Raw genomic sequence first — 27,070 nt, forward strand, 5'->3', positions numbered from 1 at the left:
ACTTCTCCTGTGTGCCCTGGCTGGGAATCGAACCCGGGACTTCTGCACGCCAGGCCGACGCTCTACCACTGAGCCAACCGGCCAGGGCCTGTATAGATATTTTTTATGAAGGCTATTTCTTTTTTGTTTTGTAAACTTTTACCTTTATAGAATTTGAGCCATATATATATATAAATATATATGATCAATATAAGGCACTGCTGTGCGACCTTTACCCAGATTCACCAGTTGCTTATATTGTGCCTATTTGCTTTAGCATTCTCTCTCCCCCTCTGCATATCTGAGTAAGTATATATTTTTCTGAACCATTTTAGAGTAAGCGGGAGACATCATGCCTCTTTACCAGCAAACATTTCAGGGTCTATTTCCTATGGATGAGGGCATTCTCTTATATATCCATAATGCAGTTTTCAAAACCAGGAAATTTAAAGTCAAATTTCAAATTTATCAGTTGTCCCTGTAATGGCTTTTATTAGATATTTTCCCCTCCCTGTCAGGATCCCGGACCACACAGTGCTTTTATTTGTCACTTTTTTTTAGACAACTATAATCTGAAGCAGTTCTTTGTCTTCTTTACCTTGATATTTCGGAGAGCACAGGCCAGTTATTCTGTAGAATGTTCCTCAGTTTTGGTTTGTCTGATGTGTAGTCATGAATAGATTCAGGTTTGGTGTTTTGGCAGGAATGACTTAAAAGTGGGATGGTGCCTGACCAGGCAGTGGTGCAGTGGATAGAGTGTCAGACTGGGATGCAGAGGACCCAGGTTCCAGACCCCGAGGTTGCCAGCTTGAGCATGGGCTCATCTGGTTTGAGCAAAAAGCTCACCAGCTTGGACCCAAGGTCGCTGGCTTGAGCAAGGGGTTACTCAGTCTGCTGAAGGCCCACGGTCAAGGCACGTATGGGAGAGCAATCAATTAACAAGTAAGGTGTCGCAATGAAAAACTAATGATTGATGCTTCTCATCTCTCTGTTCCTGTCTGTTCCTATCTATCCCTCTCTCTGACTCCCTCTGTCTTTGTAAAAAAAAAAAAGAAAAGAAAAGAAGTGGGATCGTGACCTCAGTGCATCATAGAAAGAGATGCTGTGATTGGACACAGGTTTTTAAAAATAAGATATCATTCTTGTGTGTATATTTATAGTAGAAAATGTCAGTAAAATAAATTAATCATGGTGCTAAATGTTTCTAACATTGAATTCACATTCAGAATGATTAACTCCTAAAATGGTTTTTACTGGCACAAATGTAATAATAAATGATAATTAACGTATCTTCTGCCAGATGCACAAGCTGCTACATCTACTGAAGAAGGAACAGACCATTTATAACACAGTGTTTCATGAGCTTATTCGACAAGTCAGTGTGGACTGTGTGGAGAGAGGAGAGCTACTGTCCAGAATCAGGTGCGAGCTCTTGCTGGAGTGTTGCAGTTTCCTTTTGAATTTTATATTTGAATTCTGTTTTTACCTATTAATATCTTTGCTCCTGGGATAATTACAACAGTGCACCTTCTCTGTCTCGTTGATAATAAGGAGTCCAACTGCATTTTTATTAATTTTGTATTATAAATATATAATAGTTGAGAACTTCCTTAAGGTTATCTCTTTGAGATGTTTGATACCATATTCTTTTATGATTGGGAGTGAACTGCTATGTGAAATGGTGGAAAAAGTATAGACTCTGAAGACAGACTGAACTGCTGTCAAATTATCATCTGTGTGTGACCTAGGTAAAAGCATGAGCCTAGTTTTTCTCATCTGTAAATGAAGGTAGTAGCTACTGTGAAAAATCTTCATTTGTTTATTTGGTCATTAATCAGTCAGTAATTATTGAGTGTCTACTCTGTTAAGTATTAAGATGCTTCATAGGATTATGGTGAGTTTTAAATGAGAGCACAGAATTAGGGACTTAATACATATAATTATTATAGATGATGATAAATAGTTATTACTATGATTCTTTTTGTGACACTTCTACTTTTCAAAAGCTGAAAGAAATAGTAGAATTAGAACACTGGGTTCTATTACAGTTCTATGCAGCCTACTTGCCATAGAACCCATAGGCATATCATAAGACCTCTTTAAATATCTGCTTCTCCTGAATGGGCATTAACAATATAAATTTGCCCTCTTTGTCCACTATCTGATTTATGGAAGCTGAGCTGCACTGTCTGACAGTACTGAGAAACTAGGAACAAAGCCATTAATGAGACTAGTCAGTATTAGATACTAAGGAGAAAGTTGTTGGAACACTATCAAAACCTGGAGAATGCCAAATTAGAATGAGGATAGGGACAACTAAAGTCTGAGTTGTCAATCTGAGAACAAAGCCAGGAGGACAGATAAGGAATCATGGCAAAGAAACCAGATGACCTACAGTGTATCCAAAACTTTCCCTTGTGAGGAGTAGTTGTAAATGAGAATCTTCTAGCTGATTTCAGGACTTAGCTTCTAGGGGCCAATTAGGGTGGGGTCCTATTCCAAGAAGTCTAAACAGAAAGAGATAGGCAAGTAAGTTAAAGCCAAAATCTTTTAAGAAAAGCTGAGGCAAACAACGAGGAAGACAAAAATACTAACTCCAAAGTCCCAGTGATAGGATCAGAGTAAGTCTTCAAAGCCAAGGATTTAGAATAGGGTAAAGTTGGAATTAAGAATTCAAGTAGGTGAGGTTAGGCAATGAGGTTTCAGGGTGATTGTTGCAGACATTCGTGATGTGATGTGGAATGGTGAAACTCTCAGTAGGTCCAGAATAATCTAGTGGCCAGCATTTTATGTGGCAGGAGCTCTTTTAAAGGTCTAGGCCCTAGACCTTAGGGAAACTTTCAGTGAGAAAGTGTTCTTCTGTTGTCCTGAGCCTGGTCTCTTATAGAGTCCTCCCTGCTTCACAGGTTTGTTTTGAGGATCCAACAGAAGTCCCCAGTAAATGGTAACACCATGCCTGTCCTTGAAATAATTGATACTAGCCTCTAACCTCCTCTGTCTGTTTGCATGTTACTGTTGCTTTGTGCTTTGTTTCATTGAGTGCCTTTCATCTGATTAGCTAATGTGTTCTGAGGCCTGTGGCTGGAGAATGAGGATTTCATATGGAACAACATGTCACAGTAACTTTTTTTTTTTTTTTTTTACAGAGACAGAGAATGAGTCAGAGAGAGGGATAGACAGGGACAGACAGACAGGAACGGAGAGAGATGAGAAGCATCAATCATTAGTTTTTCATTGCACGTTGCAACACCTTAGTTGTTCATTGATTGCTTTCTCATGTGCCTTGACCGCGGGCCTTCAGCAGACTGAGGAACCCCTTGCTGGAGCCAGTGACCTTGGATTCAAGCTGGTGAGCTTTTGCTCAAACCAGATGAGCCCGCGCTCAAGCTGGTGACCTCGGAGCCTTGAACCTGGGTCCTCTGCATCCCAGTCCAATGCTCTATCCACTGTGCCACCGCCTGGTCAGGCCACAGTAACTTTTTTATAGGGGGCAGAATAACTGTCAGATGGGATGTAGCTGAGCAGGACTCTCAGATTGCACAGAAATAGCACTGGTGCTGTTACTCTTTTTGGTTGACACAATAAATATCTTTGAATGCAGGCACCTGACTTTATTTCAGTTGCTTTATTTTTCCCCAACATTTTATTAAAGAAATTTCCAAATCCCCATAAAAATTGAATGAACTTTACTGTGAGCTCATATATACACACCATCTAGATTTATGACATTAATGTTTTACTTGACTTGCTTTATTGTTTATCTAGCCATCCTTTTTTAAAAAAAAGACTATATATATGTATATATTTAACTTTATTGTTTTTTTTTGTTTGTTTGTTTGTTTTTTGTTTTTTTCATTTTTCTGAAGCTGGAAACAGGGAGAGACAGTCAGACAGACTCCCGCATGCGCCCGACCGGGATCCACCTGGCATGCCCACCATGGGGCGACGCTCTGCCCACCAGGGGGCGATGCTCTGCCCATCCTGGGCGTCGCCATATTGCGACCAGAGCCACTCTAGTGCCTGAGGCAGAGGCCACAGAGCCATGCCCAGCGCCCGGGCCATCTTTGCTCCAATGGAGCCTTGGCTGCGGGAGGGGAAGAGAGAGACAGAGAGGAAAGCGCGGCGGAGGGGTGGAGAAGCAAATGGGCGCTTCTCCTGTGTGCCCTGGCCGGGAATCGAACCCGGGTCCTCCGCACGCTAGGCCGATGCTCTACCGCTGAGCCAACCGGCCAGGGCCTATTGTTTTTGTTTTTGTTTTTTTTGAGAGAGAGAGAGCAAGAGAGAGAGGAAGGGAGAGACAGAGGGAGGAGAGAGACGAGAAGCTTCAATTCGTAGTTGCTTCACCTTAGTTGTTTGTTCATTGATTGCTTCTTATATGTGCCTTGATGCGCAGAGAAAGGGAGAGGGCCTCAAGCCGAGCCAGTGACCCCTTGCTCAAACCAATGACATTGAGCTTCAAGCCAGCATCCTTTGTGCTCCAGAGAGTAACTTTGGGAATATGTTGATGACCCTGCACTCAAGCCCATGAGCCCATGCTCAAGCCCACAAGCGTGTGTGCAAGCCTTGGGGTTTTGAACCTCAGCGTTCCAGGTTGACACTCTATCCACTGCGCTGCCACCAGTCAGGCACCATCTAGCCATCCTAGTACGTATTCATCTGCCAGTTTCATGCACCTCAGAGTAAATTGAATTTTCCCTAAATATTTCAGCATGTATGTTATTAACCAGAGTTTATTATTTATTTTTCTTTTTTTCCTTTTTGAGTAAAATTTGCATACAAGGTAAAACAAAAGTAGGCTTACAGTTGTGAGAATGTGAAACAGTTTATTCTTGTTTTATTATTTTCCATATGAACAACTGTAAGCCTACTTTTGCTCAACCCTTTATGCTGAAATGTACAGATCTTGCATTCATTGACTTTTGACAAATACATACACTTGTATAGACCAGTCCCTTATAGAGTATTACGATCACCCCACAAAGTGCCCTAATGCCCTCTCCCAGTAAATACCCACCCCACTTCTCCAGAGGTTTCCTTTTCTTTCCATCTTTGATTAGTTTTGCCTGTTTAGGAACTTCATATAAATGAGATCATAGAGTATCTACTCTTATATGTAAGGCTTATTTCACATAGCATATTTTGAGATCCATCCATGTTGTTGCATGTATTGGTGGTTTGTTCCTTTTTATGAATGGAACAAAAAGTTTGTTTATCTGTTCCCCTATTGATGAACACTGAGTTGTTTCCAGTTTGGGACTATTTTTGAAAAAAAAAAAAAAAAGATGAACATAATTGTTTGAATTGGATAATTATGTAGGAGTGGGATTGCTGGCTCATAAGGTAGATTTATGTCTTACTAGTATAGAAAATTGTCATACCTTTTCCCAAAGTGGCTGTACCATTATCTATTTCCACTGACAATGTAGAAGTGTTCTGGTTGCTCCATACTTTTGCTCACATTTAGTGTTCCAAGTCTTTTCATTTTGGACTCTTCTGGTGAGTGTGTCATTATAATTTTAACTTACAATTCCCTGCTAACTAATTATGTTGAGCACTTTTCATGAGCTTATTGACCATATATTCTTTTTGTAAAAATTTCTTTTCAAAATATTTTGCCTATTTTATTTTTTTAAGTGAGAGGAGGGGAGGTAGGGAGATAGACTCCTGCATGTGCCCCAACCGTGATCCACCTGGTAACCCCTATTTGGGGCTGATACTCAAAACAGCCGACCCATTTTTAGCTCCAGGGCCAATGCTCGAACCAATTGAGCCACTGCCTGCGGGAGGGGAAGAGGGACAGAAGGTGGGGGGTGGGGTGGGAAAGAGAAGCAGATGGTTGCTTGTTTTGTGTGCCCAGACCAGGAATTGAACCCAGGATGTCCCTACACTAGGCCCATGCTCCATCCACTGAGCTATCCGACCAGGGCCTTTTTTTTATTTTTTATTTTAGGTAAGAGGAAGGGAGATAGTGAGGTAGACTTCCACGTGTGCTCCAACCAGGATCCATCTGTCAACCCTCATCGGGGGCCAGTGCTTGGTATACTGAGCTATCTTTAGCACCTTAGGCTGACACACTCAGATCAATCAAGCTATCCTCAGCATCCAGGGCCACACTTGAACCAACTGAGCCACTGGCTGCAGGAGGGAAAGAGGGAAAAAGGGGGGAGAGGGAGAAAGAGAGAAGCAAATGGTCGGTTCTCTTGTGTGCCCTAACTGGGAATCCAACCCAGGACGTCCATACACTGAGCCAACACTCTATCCACTGAGCCGCTGGCCAGGGCAGGCCTATTTTTAAATTGTCTTTTTATTATTGAGTGTAGGAGTTTTTTATGTACCCTAGAAACTAGTCTTTTGTCATTTATATAAAATTTCATTTTACATTTATATTTTTAATGTATTTAAATATACACATAATATTTCCTTAGATACTTGTCTATTCATTTTTTTAAAATGTGGTTACCTGACTTACTTTTAAAAGATAAAAAAAATTTTAGAGTAGTTTTTCTTATTACTTTTTTATTTTAAATTTACTGTGTTTATAATAGTTTTAGATTTATAGAGGAATTGAGCAGATAATGCAGAGAGTTTCTATACACCCTTTTCCCTCCACATAGTTTTTCTCATTATTAAAATCTTGTACTAATGTGTATTTGTTATAATTAATGAACCAATATTGATATAGTATTAACTAAAGTTTATATTAAGGTTTATTCTTTGTGTTGTCAAGTTCTATGGGTTTTCATAAATACATATTTTTTGACCAGGAATATAAAGGAATAAAGTACTTATCGTGAGATAATATGGATGAACCTTGATAACATTAAGCTAAGTGAGAGAAGCTAGTCACAAAAGGTTATATATTGTTTGATTCCACTTATATGAAATGTCTAGAAGAGGCCAATCCAGACAGAAAGTAGGTTGGTAGCTGCCAGGAACTTGGAAAAAGAGGAATGGGGAATGACTGCTACTGGTTACCATTTGGGGGGTGATGAAAATACTCTGGAATTAGATGGTTGCACAACTCTATGAATTTACTGAACAGTATTATACACTATTAAGGGGGAATTTTATGGCATATAAGTTATATCTCAGTAAGAATTATAAAGTATTTTCAGATAGTCATTTCATCATGATTCCTCAAAAATTGTACATTTTCCTTTGTGTATTGAATTTCATATAATAAAAAATCTAAACACCTCATTTATATAAGTATAATATGCCTTCTTATAACTTGCACTTGCTAATTCTAAGTTTGTGCTCTGGAAATACTTAGAATAAGTTCATCATCCTTTATTTCAAGTTTTCTAGTGAAATCTAAACATGGGAATCACACAAATTAGTCATTGTTGACTTCAGAATATGGTATCACCACCATGCAGCATCATGCAGAAGTTTCATGGCTCTAAAAACCTCCTGTACCTATCCTATTCATTCATCCTTCCTCCATTCTCATCCCCAGGGACCCTCTATACCCACTGATCTTTTTACTGACTCTATACTTTTTTCTTGTCCGGGTGTCATACAGTTGGGATCATATAGTCTAGTCTTTTTAGACTGCTTTCTTTACATTCAGCTGAGCTTTAAGTTGCTGAAACATTTCCTGACTGTTACTTTGCTTCTGAGCAATTTGATTATGATGTGCTTTGGTGTAGTTTCCGTCATGGTTTTTGTGCTTGGTGTTTATTGATCTTTTTGGACCTGTGAGTTTATATATTTCATTGAATGTGGACATTTTTTGGCTAATTCTCCTTGAAGTATTTTTTTCTGTTCTCCCTCCTTTTTTGGAGTTCATTTATACATATATCAGGCCACTAATATTGAAGTTTTTTCACAGATCACTGAGGCTTTGAACATTTTTTATTGTGTATTTTTTTCTTCTCTTCATTTTAGTTAGTTTCTATTGCTATATCTTCAATTTTACTAATCTTTTCTTTTGAAATATATAATCTGATTTTAATCACATTCAGTGATGTTTTCATCTCAGACACTAGTTTTCATCTCTAGAAGCTCAACTTGGGCTTTTTTTATTTTTATTTTTTTATTTTAGAGAGAGAGAGAGAGAGACAGGGACAGACAGAAAGGGAGAGAGATGAGAAGCATCAACTTGTTGTGGCACTTTAGTTGTTCATTGATTGCTTTCTCAGACATGCCTTGACCAGGGAGCTCCTGCTGAGCTAGTGACCCCTTGGACTTCAAGCCAGTGACCATGGGGTCATATCTGATCCCGTGCTCAAGCCAGCCACCCTGCACTGAAGCCTGTGACCTTGGGGTTTCGAATCTGGGACCTGGGCATCCCAAATCGACACTCTGTCCACTGCACCACTGCTGCTCAGGCTCTTACATTATTTTCTCTCTTACATATTTTTGCTCCTTTTCCTTTTCTTCTGCATGATGTTTTGTTTTCTTTCTTTCTCATGCAGAGAGCGGTATGTAGAAATGCTTGACCAAATTGCCCAACAGATGATTGACTTCTACAAAGATTTGGTAACTCAGCGAGTGATGGACCAGCGCATTTTACAAGAATTGTACAACTTTAAGAATGTTATTCAGGAACTGACCAGGTAAAAACTGATTATCTTAAACACAAATCAAAAGTCAAAGCCAAAAAAAAAAAAGTCAAAGCCATGTCTCTAAAGAGAGTAAAAAAATATTCAGTGAAAGTGGGATGGTTAAAATTGAGGACTCTCTTATTCCCTTGTTATGTTTAGCAAGAGAACAGAAAGGACTGCATATAGATGTAGATATAGATATAGAGATACGGGTTACACAAAACTAGGGCTCTGTGTAGATTCAATAGGGGAAAGTTCTTGTTCTTCCTTTTAAGAGATGTTTATCTTAATCAGTTTTACAAAGCAAGGCCTTGATTATGGATGTTAAGGTTCAAATGACAAAGAGAATCTTTAAATAGCAGTCAAGGTTAATGATCATTTAAACTTGTAGCAAGATCATTAATGGCAAGAATGAAGAGAATAGAAGAGGCCTGTCAAAGGGTGGGGTGGAGCAGCCTGGAGGCCTTGCCTGGCAGCACCTGCCTCCGTTCCCTTCTGGAAGATCCCCCACTTCTTTCTGTCTTTTCCAGTCTGCCCGATTCCATTGCCAAACCTGGCAAGATTTGTTCCAAATGTACACTAGGTTTATTGATTTGGTTTGTAAGTGAAAAACAAGGAGGAGATGTACACATGGTAACTGAGAAAATTCCCAAGTATCAATCTGATTTCCTGGGTAGAAACTTTTTGGAAATCTTCAATTATGACTAAAAATTATTTTTATTTCAGGGAGCTGTGTTTGGTTCGGGCACATGATATGAAATTAATAAAGGAAGCAGAGAAGGCCCACAGGGATTTGGCACAAGCTCTTTTAGATGCTGAAAAGAATGCCAAGTGAGTCATCAAATGTTAGCCTTTATGTCATACTTGCTTCACACTTTATTTCAAAATGCTATAGAGACATTTGAAATTTTTTTTTTATTATTACTATTACAACAGTATAAAGTTCATTAACTCCTCCAGACACTGTTGTAATGCACATCTTGTAAATGTCTTCTTGGGTGAAAGTTTTCTGGGGGTGTATACCTAGAAGTAGAATTACTAGGTCTTTCGTATGTATAGCCTTGTCTTGCTAGATGTTGCCAAGTATCTCACAAAGTAGTTGTACTGGTATATATCCTCTCAGCAGTATATGAGAGTTCCCTTTGCTCATTTCTTAATTGGATGGGTATGAAAAGTTTTTGTTTGCAATTTCCTAATTAGTAGAGTGAGTCTAGCTTTTTGGGGGTACTTTAGTGACTCTGCTATGGTCTTAATGTTTTATTCTATTCCTGGTGTTAGCAAATGTTTTCTATAAAGTGTTAAATGGTAAGATATTTCTGATGCAACTATTCAATCAACTCTGTCTTTGTAACATATGCCATTGTAATGCAAAAGCAACCAAGGGCAATTCCAAAACATAGCTGTGTTCCAATAAAACTTTATTTGAATTTATAACATTTTCATGTATCAATGAAATATTGGCCCTGGCCAGTTCTCAGTGGTAGGGCATCATCCAGCATGTGGATGACTAGGTTTTGATTCCTAGTTAGGGCACACAGGAGAAGCCACCATGTGCTTCTCTGCTCCTCCTTCTCCCCCTTCTCTCTCTCTCTCTCTCTCTCTTTTTTCCTCCCACAACCATGGCTCGATTGGTTCAAGCACATCGACCCTGGACACTGAGGATGGCTCCATGAAGCCTCCACCTCAGGCACTAAAAAGCTCGGTTGCAAGCATGGCCCCAGATGAGTAGAGCATCAGCCCCAGATGGAGATTGCTAGGTGGATCCTGGTCGCGGTGCATGTGGGAGTCTGTCTCTCTATGTCCCTTCCTCTCACTTGGAAAAAAAGAAAAAAAATATTATTCTTCTATTGTTTTTTTCAACTATTGAAAAATATAAAAAGTAAAATATGTAAAAAATTTAAAATGTAAAATTCTTAGCTCACGTACTATACATGTGAGGGCCAGATTTAACCCACAGGCCAGATTGCTGGCTTCTATTTCATTTTCTGTTAGAATTGTGAAAAAAAAAAAAGAATTGTGATTACCAGATGCTCATGGTTATGTATATATCAAAAGATATATCTGATCACATTATTAATTTTTAAGTTGACTAAAATATTGTAGGATAAAAGCATATACCTTATAAACACATAAGAAAATGCAAAAATGGAAAAAAAATCTCAATCTTACCACCCATAGATTACTTCTATAAATATCTTAGTATGTATATTTGTGGATATTTTTTTCTACATACATGTGAATAAATGTATTTTTTAAAATCAAAATAGTATTGTATATATGATTACAGACCCTATTTTTTTTTAATTTTTATTTATTCATTTTAGAGAAGAGAGAGAGAGAGAAGGGTGGGAGGAGCAGGAAGCATCAACTCCCATATGTGCCTTGACCAGGCAGGCCCAGGGTTTTGAACCGGCAACCTCAGCATTCCAGGTCAACGCTTTATCCACTGTGCCACCACAGGTCAGGCCAGACCCTATTTTTTAAGTCAACAGTGTACCTATTTCAATAAATTTTCACTTTATTAATTACCCAGGTCATATTGAATTTTTTCTTATTATTCCCAAAATGTATTTTGCATTCAGTTGTCCAAACCTGTGTTCAATCTGGGACCACACATTATACCTTGTTTTATGTCCATTTTAATCTAGCGTATTCCTCTGATTTTTTAAAACTTGTTGAAGAGTGGCTATATTTTTTAAATGTCAGAAAAAGCACAAATATGTACAAAATCCAAATTAAAAAATAGATTCTTACTTTTATTCTATTTTATTTTTTACTAGAATGAGACGGGGTACCTTGATCATTTTTTGCCCACTGAATGTACTACTAATTTCTATAGCTGATTCACTCTTCTTATCTTAGTAGATAACTGTTCAATACTTTTCTTATATCCTCATACCTCTAATACTATATCCTCTTTCTGAGCTGATGAAAATAGAAGCAACTAAGTGGGTACTGGAAATATCAGGGGGAACACTTTGTAAAGTACATGAATTTTTTAATGACTGCTGTACACCTGAAACTAATACAATACTGAATGTAAACTGTAATTTGAAAAAAAGTAGAAGCAAACAGAAGATAACTCAAGCTCTCACCCCTACATCTCCCCCCACCTGCATTAGTGCTCATACATTCTATCTTTCCTTCTCATAACTGCGGATGAGCTTTCTCCTCCTTTCCAAGGCATCTCTCCATTTGTGTACTATTATATTCCCTCTTATCTACATGAGATATTTTCAGCGAATGTTTTTTTTCTCTTGTATCATTAATTTTTCCCTCTTTACCTGATCATTTTTCATCAGATACAAATCTGCTATAATTGCTCCCCCCTTAAAAACAACCCCCCCCCCAATAAAAGCACAAAGACTCTCGAGTCTCTTAGGACCACATATACCCTTCTAGTTAGAGCCTCATTTCTCTGCTCCCCTTACAATAAACTTCAAAACGTGGCCATATTCATTATCTCCATTTCCTGTCCTCCCATTTTCACTTGAACCCACTCCAGCCAGGCCCTCACCCCCACCACTCCACCAAAATGCATTTGTCAGAGTCACCAATGCTTTTGTATTGTTAAATCCAAAGGTCAGTTCTCCTTTCACTTGTCTTACCAGCAGCATTGGTCGTACTTGAGCAGTTGCTTTACTGGGAGCAATGTCCTTTGGTGGTATTACACTCTCCGTCTGCTTTACTGTCAGCTTCTTCTTACTGATACTCCTCGTAGGTTCCCTTTCATCTCACTGTTTCTAAAATGGTGTGCTCATATCTTGGATTTTTCTTCTCTATACTCACGTCTTAAGTGAACCCATTTGGTTTCCTGGCTTTCAATGCCATCATCTGTATACTCTCAACTCACACATTTGTATTTCCAGCTTTAGCACTGTCCACAAATTTGTGTCTCCAGCTTCAAGCTTCTCCCTGAGTTCCAGACTCACATATTCAATAGCTTTAACATCTCTACTGAAATGCCTAATATTCCCACACTGAATTCTTGTTCTTCCCCCAAATCTATACTTCTCTCATACTCTGTTCCCCTTTCAATTTCGTTCCTCCAGTCTTTCTGGCCAAAAGTTCTGGCGACATCCTCGATTCCTTTCTTTCTCTCACATCTCACATCTCTTCATAAGCAAATTCTACAGCTCTCCTCCCATTATATATGCAGAATCTTCACTAGTGTTACTACCGCCGTCTGTCTCTCTTGCCTGGGGTCCTGCCGTAAGAGGCAGAATGGCCTCTTACTTCTCTGCCTTTGCTCTGCTATTGTCTGTTCTTCACATACAAGCCAGTGTAATCTCTTAAAATTCCACTCAAATCATCTCATTTCTCTCTGCTCAAAATTCTTCAGTACCTCCACACCTTAAAAAAAAAAGACTATTTTTTTTAATGGTTTATAAAAGCATCCTACCAGAATTTCTCCATTACCTACTTCATTGTAGACATGCTTGCCTTTGAGCTCTACCTCGAACACGCCAGACAGACTCGGCTGTAGGGCCTGGAACCCTCTTCCTGCGTATTGCTTTGTAGCTTCCTTCCTCCTTCCTTCAGACCTTTGCTCAAATGTTTTCTCAGTAAGGTCCTTCCTGGTCTCCCTATTTAAAATTGCAACACAATTCATACTCTCCGTCCCCTTTCCCTGACTAATTTTTATCCATAAAATTATCATGGCTTAATATATTATGTTTTGTTTTTTTATTGGTTTATTATCTCTTCAAAATAAACTTTATAAGGGCAAGGTTTTTTGTTGTTTTTTGTTTTGAACACTTCCTGGCATGTATTAAATAGAAATGTGCTGAATGAATTAAAAACAAAACAAAACCTAGAACTTCTTTTGTGCTAATGGCCATTATAAGAACCAAACATCTTCTAAAATTAGAAAGAAGGGAAAGGAAAGAAAGAAATATATACTTTTTATATATATCAAAATATATAATTTTATCATTTGGGTTTTCTCATTTTATTTTTAATGAAAGACAAAAATTTTTAATTGATTTTTGGAAAGAGAAGAAAGGAGAGAGAAAAAGAGAGAAACTTAGATTTGTTGTTCCACTTATTCATGCTGTCATTTATTGATTCTTGAATGTAGCCTGACCAGGGGTTGATCTCACAACACTGGCATGTCTGACCCTGACTGATGCTCTAACCAACTGAGATACCCAGCCAGGGCCTTAGTTTTCTCATTTTATAACACGAAAAAATTTTCTACGTACCAAAGTATTAAGAACATGATCTTTAATTAACTGCAGAGTATTTTTTTTTGTGTGTGTATTTTTCTGAAGCTGGAAACAGGGAGGCAGTCAGACAGACTCCCACATGCGCTTGACCGGGATCCACCCGGCACGCCTACCAGGGGGCGATGCTCTGCCTATCCAGGGCGTCGCTCTGTTGTGACCAGAGCCAGTCTAGCGCCTGAGGCAGAGGCCATGGAGCCATCCTCAGCGCCCGAGCCAACTTTGCTCCAATGGAGCCTTGGCTGCGGGAGGGGAAGAGAGAGACAGAGAGGAAGGAGAGGGGGAGGTGTGGAGAAGCAGATGGGAGCTTCTCCTGTGTGTCCTGGCCGGGAATCGAACGCCAGGCCGACGCTCTACCACTGAGCCAATCAGCCAGGGTGCAGAGTATTTTTTATCATAGAACTACATCATATATTTTATTTGGCCATGCCCTCATTGTGGACCTTTGAGGTATTTTTTATTTTTTAATTTTTCCATTGATTGATTGAGAGAGAGAGAAGCATCAACTCATTGCTCCACTTTATTGTTCCATTTTGTTGTGTACTCATTGATTGCTTCTCCTACATGCCCTGACCAGGGTGGAGGGGATCAAACCTGCAACCTCAGTGTGCCACGACAACACTTGATCAACTGAGCCAACTGGTCAGGCCTGACTTTAGGTCATTTCTCAATTTTTTCTTTTGCTATTTTAAACAAGGGTCACTAATTCTCTTTTTAAAATCAAGGTCTAACTTTCAGACAGTAAAGTACACCAATCTTAAGGGTACAGTTTGTAGAATTTTTATATTTGTATTCATGTGTGTGATACCTAGGGAAACTCGTTTTTTTCTCAGTTAATTGAACAAATGGAAGCTTTCAAAAAGAAGGCTTCAGATGGCTGGCAGTTCCTGGCTTTCAGCAAAATTGAAAGAATTCTGCTTCGCTGGCTTTTAATTCTTGTAACAAAGTTAATATTCTTTAGGAGGATGTGTTTAGACAAGCTCATCAAATGCTTCTATTGAATTTACTACTTTTTTCTTTGTATTGAGTCTTAGAAGGGCTTTTAATAATGAGAGAAGCTTCAGTGTAGGTTAGAAGGAAAAGGTATGTTCTGATAAACATAAAGAAAAAGTAGTTAAGAAAATGTTACTTAATTATACTTAAGCTTTTGATCAATCAGTAGAGAATTTCTTTAAATCTTACACTAATTATATATAATTTTAAAATATAGTGGCTCACAATGATTGGGCTTTGTGCCTCTAGTAAAAAAATCCTAATTCTATGAGAAATAAAAGCTTAACAATAATACTACTGTATTATTGCTATTTGTATTCTGAATTTTTCATTAGATATAGTGTTGTTATACTATTGAATATCATGTCATAAAATTTCTAGTAGAAGAGTATTTAGAGCAGGGAACAATATACTGAACTTTTTACTTTAAGACTTTTGTAAGATTTATAAATGAAATGTGAATATTTTCTTCTATTTCTACTGTATATTATTAGTGTTATTAATATGTCCAACAATATGCGATAATTATCTAATAACTAGTTTTTTAAAGTTTTTTTTTAATGATTGATTTTAGTAAGAAAGAAAGGGAGAGACGGAGAGAGAGAAGGACAGGAACATCGATCTGTTCATGTCTGTGCTCTGAATCCGGCGATTGAACTGGCAACCTCTACACTTGGGACAATGCTCTAACCAACCGAGCTATCTGTCCAGGGCCCTTATAATGAGTTTTAAGGGACAACCTGCCTTTTTAAAGACAAAGTTGTTCTTTTAAAAAAAAGTGTCCTATATAGCTGTTCCTTAATTTTTCTTTTAGAATTATAGAAGAATATCATGACTTATATACATTACAAAGAGGAAGGATGGAGAATGATATTAAAAAGTTAATGGCAGAAAGAGATATCTGGAGCTCAGCCACATATGAATTGTCCCTAAAGGTTGGTTCATCTGGAATCATAACTAAAACTTTTCCTTTGTCTACATAAAATTTCATTTTACAAATTTCAGTTAGACAAAAAGTTAAAATTAAGGTACATATTTAATTGATGAATAATGTAGATATTATAGACCTTCAAAAGAGAAAGTTATGTTGTTTTGTTTGTTTCTTCACTATCGGGTGTACCTGATGATGGCCCAATTAAGGGCTCTTTTTTTTTCCACCAGAACCTAAGAAAATATGATCAAGATTCTTTTTCTGTTGTTTATGAACATGTCAAAAATTTCAGCTTTAATTTATACTAGTAATAAACTAGGAAGAGTGGTTTTTATTTTTTCACATAATGTAACTGCATTAGGCTCCCTGGATACCTCACTTTGGTTCTTTTACTTTGATACTCAGGATGACAAATGAATTGAAATATGGCAGCCCGTGGACTAGTACAGGAATGCTTTAGAGAAATAGTGAAGTCCCACAATATTCTGTTTTTTAAAATGGTTGCTATTTGGTTGCCTATTCTCACATCGGGAACTTACAGTATTACTAGCAAATTATGACACAGAACAGATTCAGAATTTTGTCCCATTTTCCTCTGGAAAGGTCAGACCTCATCTAGGACACAATGTTCCATCCTGATTCAGAATTTTAAAAGGGACGTCATCATGTCCAAAGGAAGTAATCATGACAATAAATATATAATATAAGAAATCTTGGGCCTGACCGGTGGTGGCTCAGTGGATAAAGCGTTGACCTGGAAATGCTGAGGTCGCCAGTTCAAAACCCTGGGCCTGCCTGGTCAAGGCACATATGGGAGTTGATGCTTCCTGCTCCTCCCCCCTTCTCTCTCTTTCTCTCTCTCTCTCTCCTCTCTAAAATGAATAAATAAAAATTAAAAACAATAAGTTAAAAAAAAAAAAGAAATCTTAGTCTGACTGTTGGTGGTGGTGCAGTGGATAGAACTTTAACCTGGGAGGCCAAGGTCCCAGGTTTGAAACGCTGAGGTCTCCTGCTTGAGTGTGGGATCACTAACATGATCCCATGGTTGCTGGCTTGAAACCCAAGGTCTCTGGCTTGGGCCCAGGGTCACTGGCTTGAGTAAGGGGTCTCTGGCTTGTCTGGAGTCCCCCCTCCACCCCAGTCAGGGCATGTATGGGAAGCATTCAGTGGATAACTAAAGTGCTGCAACTACGAGTTGATGCTTCTCATTTCTCTCCCTTCCTGTCTCTCTTGCGCTCTCTCTCACACACATACACACAAACAAACAACTCACAAAAAACAAATTTGGGAGCTAAAATGTTCAGTAGGAGAAATAAAGAAGACAAGTGAGTCCCCTCACTCCAGAAGTATTTAAACAGTAGAGAACTGACCCCTGGCAGAGAGTTCTGTAAAAGAATATCTTGAATTGATGGGACCTTGTGTTAGATCACCTCTAAAGTCCATTTCAACAAGAAATGACAGCTAGCATGTCAACTCACTGAAAATAAGGACTTTATTTCTCTGTTCAGAACTATATCCACAGTGTCTAGAACAGTCATTCATCAAATGACCATATAATTGATTCAGTGTATCAGTGATTCTCAAAATATGGTCCAGGCACCTCCTAGGGAGTCTATGAGAACTTTTCATGAGGTCAAAACTAGTTTTATCATAATACTAAGATGTATTTGCCTTTTCCAATTTCATTCTCACATGAGTGTACAGTGGATTTTTTAAGCTATATATTATAATATGGGATATTGCAACAGATTGAATGCAGAAGCAAATAAGAGAATTCAGCTCTATTTTATTCAGGCAGACATCAAAGAGATTTGTCAATATAAAACTGTGGTGCTCTTTTTATTGTTTCTTGTTTTGGAAAATAAAGTTATATTTTCATAAATGTAATATTTATGTTAACATATGTATATTAATGTTACATTTAAGTGAATTAACAAATATAGATTTTAAATAGTTTTAGTTTTAATTTTCAATCAGTCAATATAATCATATACACCAGCGGTTCTCAACCTGTGGGTTGCAACCCCAGCGGGGTCGCCTAAAGCCATCGGAAAATACATAATGCATATCAGGTATTTACATTCCGAATCATAACTGTAGCAAAATTACAGGTATGAAGTAGTCACCAAAATTATTTTTTGGTTTGGGGTCACCGCAACATGAGAACTGTATTGCGGGGTCACGGCATTAGAAAGGTTGAGAACCACTGATATACACCAAAGCTCTTTGGAGTTCTCAATAATTTTCAGAGCATAAAGGGTTTTTGAGGTCAAATTGTGTGAGAACCTCTGCTATATACTCTACCTCAATTTGGGTCCAGTTTAGTAGTTTTAAAAAATATGAATTTATGATTCAAACTAGTTCATGATTTATATAAGAAATTGTGATCAAGTTAATGAGTCAATGAAAAATTGATATGAAATTGGTTTGGATTTAATAAATTACAGTGATTTGTAAATAATTTAGGTTAATTTTAGTCCTTTTTTAAAATAGGTAATTGAGAGAAATGGAGTCATATTGGCTAAAAGACTTTACATCAATGAAAAAGGCTGGAGTAAATATGCTAAGCATTTCATCATACTGCTGTCAACCAAGGTAAACCTCAGTTTGCTTAAGTTATGGGAAAGGAGACTCCAGCTATGGAGGGTTGAGACTCTCAGAAGCCTTTGCTAAATTTATAGATTAAATTTTAAACATAGTTTTATATTTGTGCTTTGTTATGGGCAAAATGAAAAACTGAAGGATAGGTGAATAAGGGCTCTTTTTTATATTTATCTTGTATCCTAATTAAAGCAATTTAAGCAATATATCTAAGTTAATAACACTTATTTATATAGTTATTCTATTCATTAGTGTTTAAACTAAAAAAACTGTAAGTAGCTGTGTTTATTGAAGTAGTTGTATTATTGCCTGACCAGGCAGTGGCGCAGTGGATAGAGCATCAGACTGGGATGCAGAGGATCCAGGTTCGAGACCCCAAGGTCGCCAGCTTGAGCACGGGCTCATATGGTTTGAGCAAAAAGCTCACCAGCTTGGACCCAAGGTCGCTGGCTCGAGCAAGGGGTTACTCGGTCTGCTGAAGGCCCGCAGTTAAGGCACATATGAGAAAGCAATCAATGAACAATTAAAGTGTTGCAACGCATAAAGAAAAACTAATAATTGATGCTGCTCATCTCTCCATTCCTGTCTGTCGTCCCTATCTATCCCTCTCTCTGACTCTGTAAAAAAAAAAAAAAAAAAGAAGTAGTTGTATTATTGATGCTTTCTGTGCAATTCAATGGGAAAATTTAGTGAGTACTTTAGGTTGCAAAGGAAGAAAGTGGCATTTAGTTTTTTAGTTTGTCTAGAGTCAAACCATTTACCCTGGTCACTTTATTTATTTATTTATTTTTATTTATTTATTTTTTTTACCCTGGTCACTTTATTTAATTTTTATAACAATCCTATGATGTATATATAAGAACTTGTATTTATATATTATAATTTATATATGTATATTAATATCTTTATTTTATAGATAAGAAAAATTAATCTCAAATAGATTAAATAACATTCCCTGAGGTTATACAGCCAGTTGATGTTTGGGATTCACATATGGTTCTGTTTGGCTTTGAAATTTCTGTTCTTTTCAATGGACTGTACTGCCTCCCATGCAAGTTTAATGGGGAGATTGAGCTCTTATTGCAAAGGAAAAAATCTTGTCTTTAAATCTCTGTGCCATGGAAAAGGGGACTGTGTAGTAGTGTCACTGGTGACATTTTGAAAGAGATATCTTTTTAATTTTTAAATCTATGTATTTCTCTAGCATTACGATATTAATAATGGTCTGGTGTGTGCTAATAACTATTTGTTATATGAATAAATGAATAAGTGGTTTGATTTCATGCATTTTTATCCAGGACACTTCAGACCTTGCATTGTTGAAAAAGTTGACACAGAAATGGAAAGACTTAGTGACTAAACTTAAAAAAGAAATAGAAGAAAATGAAGAGTCTTCAAGGGAGAAATCGCAAATTGTTAAGGATGGCCTTACCAAATGGCACCAGTTTTTCATAAATAATAAGTGAGCCTCCAAGAATCTTGTTTTTCTGATTATACTGTGTCATATTTTATAACTCAGTTCAATTCTTCTTCTCTCTTTTTCTGTCTCTCACCTTGTAGTTAGTTATTCTAACATTGGTTTTGGTGAGGTAACCAGCAACCCTTGCAAGGGCACAATCCGTCTAGGAGTTTGAATAGTCTTAGGCTTTCTAATGCTAATCATCTTGGTAGTCCATCCTGATCCTTCTTTCCGTCCGCTGCTACTTCTGTTTAACGTCGAACTTTTTAAAAAAATTTCTCTCTTTACTGTTGACAAACTTGAATATCTGGATCTACCTGCAAACTCTGTAGCATAGTGCATATGCTGAGAAGTGGAATCAATGGGTGGCAGTTCTAAGGGCACTAGTTATTTATTTATTTATTATTTATTATTAATTAATTAATTTTGCACCTTTCCGAAGCTGGAAACGGGGAGGCAGTAAGACAGACTCCCGCATGCACCCGACCAGGATCCACCCGGCACGCCCACCAGGGGGCGATGCTCTGCCCCTCTGGAGCATCACTCCGTTGCATCCAGAGCCATCCCAGCGCCCCGAGGCAGAGGCCACAGAGCCATCCTCAGCACCCGGGCCATCTTTGCTCCAATGGAGCCTTGGCTGCGGGAGGGGAAGAGAGAGACAGAGAGGAAGGAGAGGGGGAGGGGTGGAGAAGCAGATGGGCGCTTCTCCTGTGTGCCCTGGCTGGGAATCGAACCCAGGACTCCCGCACACCAGGCCAACGCTCTACCACTGAGCCAACCAGCCAGGGCCAAGGGGACTAGTTTTGATTGGCTCTCATACCATGTAACAATTCCAGAAATCTGACAGTGAAAGAGGCTGCCTATAAAGTGGTTAAGTCTAGGCTGGATGACCAAATCACAGCCCAGGTTAGTGGGAACTGAATGCTGCTCAACACCTTTAGGTACCATTTCCATTTCAACTTGAGAACAGCGGTTTCAGTTTTTCATATCCTCTAAGAGGTGTCCCAGTTAGTGGGTTGGGAAGTTCTGGAAACTGAAGCTGGTGCAGCAGGCTGGTTGCTGTTGTCATTTCTGTTTATTGACTCTTAGCAGGGAGGGAAGCATAGACCACAATGGTTCTCTTCTCCCTTGATCGGGGTAACATTGGTTCGCAAAACCATGCAGGTTTAAAGTATGTAACTCAATAAAACATCATCTGCACACTGCATTGTGTGCCCATTGCCCCGAGCAAAGTCTCTTTCTGTTCCTATTTATCCCCCCACCCCTTTGCCCACCTCCACCAACCCCCACTCCCCTTTCCCTCTGGCTGTCAACACACTGCTGTCCCTGTCTGTGTGTTATGTATGTATGTTTTGGGGTTAATCCCTTTACCTTCTTTCATCCAGTCCCCCTACCTCCCTCCCCCCTGACAGCTGTCAGTCTGTTCCATGCATCCATGCCTCTGTTTCTATTTTGTTTGACCACCCTTTTAATACTATTTTGGCCTCTGACCCTGTAACTTGGTTACTCATGCCTGTGTCAAGTCTGCATTTATATTTTTATTTGTAGAAGGAGGGCCAAACCTGGAAGGCATGCTTGAAAACATTAAGGAGAAATATAATATTAATTGTCATATAGTGTATGTATTTATGATTTTCTTTCTTTATATCCTGTTCTGAGACCCTACTCTTTGTTTTTTTCCTCCTGTCAGGGCAAAAGACATTTTATCCTCTAACAAAGAAAACATAATTGAATCGGTTCTTCCAGACTTCAAGCAGTGGCTAAAGGTGCGACTTTCTAATAAACAGCATGGTAATCAAAATCCTTGCCACTCCTCACCTCCAACTAAGTCACATCTCAATCTTTACAAAATGCCATACTAAAGAAAACAGGCAAGACTACAGGAACTTATAAAAATATGCTTAAATGTTTTATTTTCAGTTCTGTTGTAGACTTCTGGGTAAATAAAGTTAGGCTGCCAGAAAAGAAACTGGGGAAAGATACGTAGGTGGTAAGCAGGTAGTTCTGATTCTCCCTCTAACCAGCAGGTATAGGAACATTTGTGCCTCTCCTACACCTGGCTTTTTTTTTAAAGGACAAATTGAACTTCTAAAATTAATAACATCTTTTTAAAAATTATGGTAAAATATGCATAACATAAAACTTACCATTATGTATAATTCAGTGGCATTAAGCACATTTACATTGTTGTGTAACCATCACAACCATCTGCATTCAAAACTTTCTTATCTTCCTGAACTGAAACTCTCGCCATTAAACACTTAACTCCCCATTTCCTCTTCCCCTACTCCCTGGCAACTGCCACTCTACTTTCTGTCCCCCTGAATTTGACCGCTCTAGGCACATCATATAAATAGAACCATGCAGTATTAGTCCTTTTGTGACTGCCTTATTTCACTTAACATAATATCCTCTAGGTCCATCCATGTTGCAGCATGTGTCAAATTTTCCTTCCTTTTCAAGACTGAGTAATGTTCTGTTGTATGTATATACTACATTTTGTTTATTAATGACATCTTTTAAGTGTTTGAGATGTGAAAATAGGTTTTATCAATTCCAATTACTATCATGTGATAGTAGTCTGACAAAGGAAAATATGTAAGATACTGAAATTCCTCCACAGTGAATATCAAACGTATAACCTGATGAAATCTCATCCCAATCCCAGAGGCCATTTTTTTTTCTTTTGGAGTGACTTGAATTAAAGATATCTGTTGTCCTATACTCAATACAGCTAGTTCAGTGACTTTTTTCTGTTTTCTTACTGCTTATCTGGCAATTTTAACATTACTTAGATAAAGTTGAAAGAAATTGTGCTTCTTTATTTAGTAGGAAAAATAATAACATTCATTAAACATTCGTTAGGCTAAGGGTGCTTTTCGTACATCATCTCACTCTTCATGGCAGCCACGGGATGCAGGTTTTATAACCCCCGTCTCCCAGTGTGGGCATTGAAGCTTAGAAATGTTACGTAACTTGCCTAAGTTATCTATAAATGGTAAGTGGCTGAATCAGAATTTGAGTTCATGCCTTGCCAACTCTAAAAATCCTACCCTTAATCCTCTGCAACATGGCTTCCTGTAATGGTCGCTCTTATTGAACTGTGGATTGATGCCATTATCTGAATCACAGATAATGGTCAACTTTATAAATTGTACTTCATATTTTTCTACAAGTATTTATTGATATCTCATGTATTGGACTTGGGGTTTGACAGACAAATAAAGCATGAATAAAACACAACCATTCTATTTTAGGAGCTCTCCCAGTTCAGTAGGGATCATGTAAACAGAGGTATTATATCCTTACCAAAGCATATAATAATTAAACATGCTTAGACCTGTGGTGGCGCAGTGAATAAAGCATCGACCTGGAAATGCTGAGGTCACCAGTTCGAAACCCTGGGCTTGCCTGGTTAAGGCACATATGGGAGTTGATGCTTCCAGCTCCTCCCCCCCTTCTCTCTCTCTGTCTCTCCTCTCTTTCTGTCTCTCTCTCTCTCTCTGTCTCTAAAATGAATAAATACAAAAATAAATAAATAAAATAAACATGCTTAGCTCTCTGGGACATGATTGCCTATCACTATCTTTGTACTCATGTAGGGTTTAATATAACTATTTTCACCCTGGTAAACTATGGATTGATTATCTTACGGTATCAACTTAACTTAAATTCACTTTAATTTTCAAAATAAAGTGTATGTCATATGAAGAAATGGTATGAACAAATAATAATTGTATATTTAACTCCAAAATAATTGAAAGAAAGATCTGGGTCAATTTTGATGAACTTATTAGTGGATAATGTGCTAATTTCCTTACCCCCCCTTTACTCTCTAGATACTGAATGAAGATAAAGACAAGTTTACTGGGGATGTACTAGTGTCAAAATTTGATTCTATCAAGATTATTAAACGTTTACAGGAAAACTGGGTGGATATTGGGTTTGGGATATTACGTCGCCACAAGAGTATGGAGGGCGAGATGCCCCCAGAGCAACAACAGATGGAGGAAATTGTGAAGAGTGCAGGAAGACTCTACAAAGAATATGAAATGAGAATAAATGGGGATAACGGTAAGGAAAAAGTGATGGTAATTAGATTGCTGGACATAAAGGATTTTAATAGTAATTATTTTCAATAAATTAATATTTAAAATCAAGATAACGTGAATATAGTCTTAGAAATAAAAAGCAAAATGCACCATTGAGCATCACTTTATTGCTGTGTAATTCATGTACAATACAACTCACCTATTTAAAGTATACAATTCGATGATTTTTAGTGTATTCACAGATGTGTGCAACCCTCACTAAAGTCAGTTTTAGAGAATTGGATGGTATCTCGTTCTCCTATAAGTCTTTTTTTCCCATTTTTTCAATTAACAGTTGACGTATAGTATTATCTTAGTTTCAGATGGACTAGGTCTTTTTTATTGTCTGTATTTTGTCTTGATTTTTAGTCCATTTGTTTCATAGTCTTGGCTGTTTTTGATTGATGTTGGACATGTGTGAGAAACTTTAGAGAAAATGTAAAACTCTGGATGATGCTACAGTTCAAAAGAATGTTTTTATTCTGACTGGGGTATTTAGGGTGGGGACAGGTAATTTTAATCCAAACAGAGACTGAGCTGAAATGCAGTGTGACTTTAGGCTTTGTGAGGGCTGGTTTATTTGTTCCACCCTATATCTAAGGTATAACCCTTCAGGGGTTCAGGGGGCTCAAGTCAAAGCCTGGCATGTTTATCAAGGCCTGTACTCTTTGGCAGACTTTGAACTTCAATTTTATTTCCCCAGTTGGATGACCAAATATCCCAGTTTGCCACGAGAGATATTGAGAGTTCACTTTCCAAAACCCATGAGAGACATTAAAAACCCATCAAAGCACTTTTAGTCACTGTGTTATATGTTACTTAAGAACCAATCATTCTCACCCAAGTGTCCCAGGCAATCTTGATGCATTGACTGCTACTGTCATTCAACATCAAACTACTCAAGATGGAGAAACACAATCTTAATTATCTGTAGCAGCAGTAACATAGTTACAGATAAAATGTCACTACTTACCCACAAGACTATACATATAGTAGGCAGGGAGGAAAATGAGTTAGTAAACTGTTTAAAATAATGAGTAAAAAATGATGATCATTTTGAATATTCCCAAGAGATCAATGTATACTGATGAAGACAGTGAAAATATTTTCATCAAGGATAAGAAAATTTGCCTGACCTGTGGTGGCACAGTGGATAAAGCATCGACCTGGAAATGCTGAGGTCGCCGGTTCGAAACCCTGGGCTTGCTTGGTCAAGGCACATATGGGAGTTGATGCTTCCAGCTCCTTCTCTCTGTCTCTCCTCTCTCTCTCCCTCTCTGTCTCTCTCTCTCTCCCTTTCTCTCTCCTCTCTAAAAATGAATAAATAAAATTTAAAAAAAAAGGATAAGAAAATTTGCTTTTAAATGATTTCTTTTTATATATTTCAGAGATGGGAGTATTTTTATTTCTTATTTTGCAAATGAGATAAAACAAAGATATAGAGAGGTTATTTTGCCACAATCTCACAGTGAATCATTCAAAGATTAGAATCCGTATTTAATCCTGGCTCAGACTAAAACTATAAACTTCATGAAAACCTGAACAATGATGCAAAGAATAACTCAAGAACTATATTCTCATTCTTCTTATTAACTATCCTATAATCATGAAGAACCTGTTCATCATCATTGTCTCTTTAACAGAAAGATTCAGTGAATCAATGCTTTTTATAGAAAACTGTACTTCATATAGTTTCTGGGTTTAATGCATTTGGTTCTCAGCTGAGAAGACAAGAAACTTAGAGTGTAACCTGTCATCAAAGTAATAGTGCATTAGTCAAAAAAGCACCAATTATATAGTGTTTATTCACTAAACATTTATTTAAAAACTACTCTTTACAAGGTTTTTTTGCTAAACAAGCTATAGGATAATAAAAAGATGAAAAAAGATATACCCCCAGGTATTTTATAATTTATTATTGAAATAGTAGACTTACAAATACTTGTAATAATGAATGCTTTTCTCACTTTTCTAGGTGTCTCTAAAATTCTTACACATTTGATTAGTGTTTTTGAATTCTGTTCTTTCAAGTTGGAAAGCTTCCTGGAGTTTCCTGAAATTCTTCCTGAAGAATGGGAGGGATTTAATGAAAAAATTAATGAACTGAAACCTCAGTTGGATATATTGTTAAACATTATTGGTACTGTTCCACAGTCCTTAGACACAGAATCTGGCCTGTAAGTTCCCATAGCTCTCTGGTGGGCAGAGTGCATTCTCAAATTCATTGTCCCAGTACCTAGCCTCAGCAACAGGTAGCTGGGGACAGATGAGAAACCTTGAAGTCCTGTTCTTCCCAGGAAGAAGGCCATCTGACTGGGAGCTGGTGGGCTGGGTGGGCGAGACCTGAGCTCATGACTTCGGTAGTCCACAGTGGAGTTTCTGCCTCACTGAACCGGGGAGGGGGAGAGTGGGTAGTCTTGGTTCAGATACCAAAGACCTTTACCTTTTTTACTGAATCTTCATAGATTGTCTTGAATAGATGTTTCTTCAGTTGCTATTTATTTGTAGGACCATTTTCAGAGGCCTTCAGTGTTTTTGTTTTTGTTTTTATTAAAAGAACTAATTCTCAAGAGTTTCACTGAGGAATGAGTCAGCTTTGCTCCTTGCACTGTCATACTGGAAGTTGATCTTGAGAGAATTTAAAAATTCATTCTTCTTACTTTATGGTATCACTGGTCCAGAAGTGAATATAACAGGTCTGAGTGAATTTTTACAGTGGAGAGCTAACACTGAAGGTGAGGCCTATGTTGTCCCGAGTGCATCCTGCAGGCTGCTATTGGTGTTAGGAAGGCCATGCCAGCGAGTTAGCCAATACACAGGGCTTTCATTCACCTTTCCCTGAGTTCTCAAATAACTGTCAACACTAAGTTTACGAGGCCCACCCAAATGAAACTCTTTCTTTTAACTGATAGTTACTTATTATCTAAGTAAAGTCACTTATCTTTATTTTACTTAATTTTTTCCTTCAGGGCACTTGAAGCATATATATTTAACATGATTCAACAATGGCATTTGAAGATAGGCAGTGAGATTAACAATGGTAACATTGAACTTCAGCGCCATGTATGTACTTGTAGGGAATTGTGAGATTAATTTTGCCTTGGCTGGGAATTTTCTCTAAAGGAAAATCAATCAGAGGTTGGGAGGGAAGAATGGGAACTTATATTATTACTCAAATGATTTTTAATGGATGTTTTATTGCAATATGTTCTTGCCTCCGGAATGAAGTTTCAGAGATGATT

General features: G+C 37.9%; 1 protein-coding gene across 1 annotated transcript in view; it reads left to right on the forward strand.

Moving 5' to 3' along the window:
• The window catches only part of AXDND1 (axonemal dynein light chain domain containing 1), a 63,942-nt gene that overhangs the window by 13,488 nt on the left and 23,384 nt on the right, over positions 1 to 27,070 (forward strand). Inside the window, exons 8-17 of the mRNA XM_066255124.1 lie at positions 1,280 to 1,401; positions 8,400 to 8,540; positions 9,255 to 9,359; positions 15,561 to 15,681; positions 18,171 to 18,272; positions 19,577 to 19,740; positions 21,428 to 21,503; positions 23,577 to 23,811; positions 25,804 to 26,005; positions 26,798 to 26,891. Coding sequence (XP_066111221.1) covers positions 1,280 to 1,401; positions 8,400 to 8,540; positions 9,255 to 9,359; positions 15,561 to 15,681; positions 18,171 to 18,272; positions 19,577 to 19,740; positions 21,428 to 21,503; positions 23,577 to 23,811; positions 25,804 to 26,005; positions 26,798 to 26,891 — 1,362 coding nt within the window. The remainder of the gene's footprint in view (positions 1 to 1,279; positions 1,402 to 8,399; positions 8,541 to 9,254; positions 9,360 to 15,560; positions 15,682 to 18,170; positions 18,273 to 19,576; positions 19,741 to 21,427; positions 21,504 to 23,576; positions 23,812 to 25,803; positions 26,006 to 26,797; positions 26,892 to 27,070) is intronic.

The sequence above is a fragment of the Saccopteryx bilineata genome, chromosome 2 (genome assembly GCF_036850765.1).
Source record: "Saccopteryx bilineata isolate mSacBil1 chromosome 2, mSacBil1_pri_phased_curated, whole genome shotgun sequence".
In the NCBI taxonomy this organism is placed as follows: Eukaryota; Metazoa; Chordata; class Mammalia; order Chiroptera; family Emballonuridae; genus Saccopteryx; species Saccopteryx bilineata.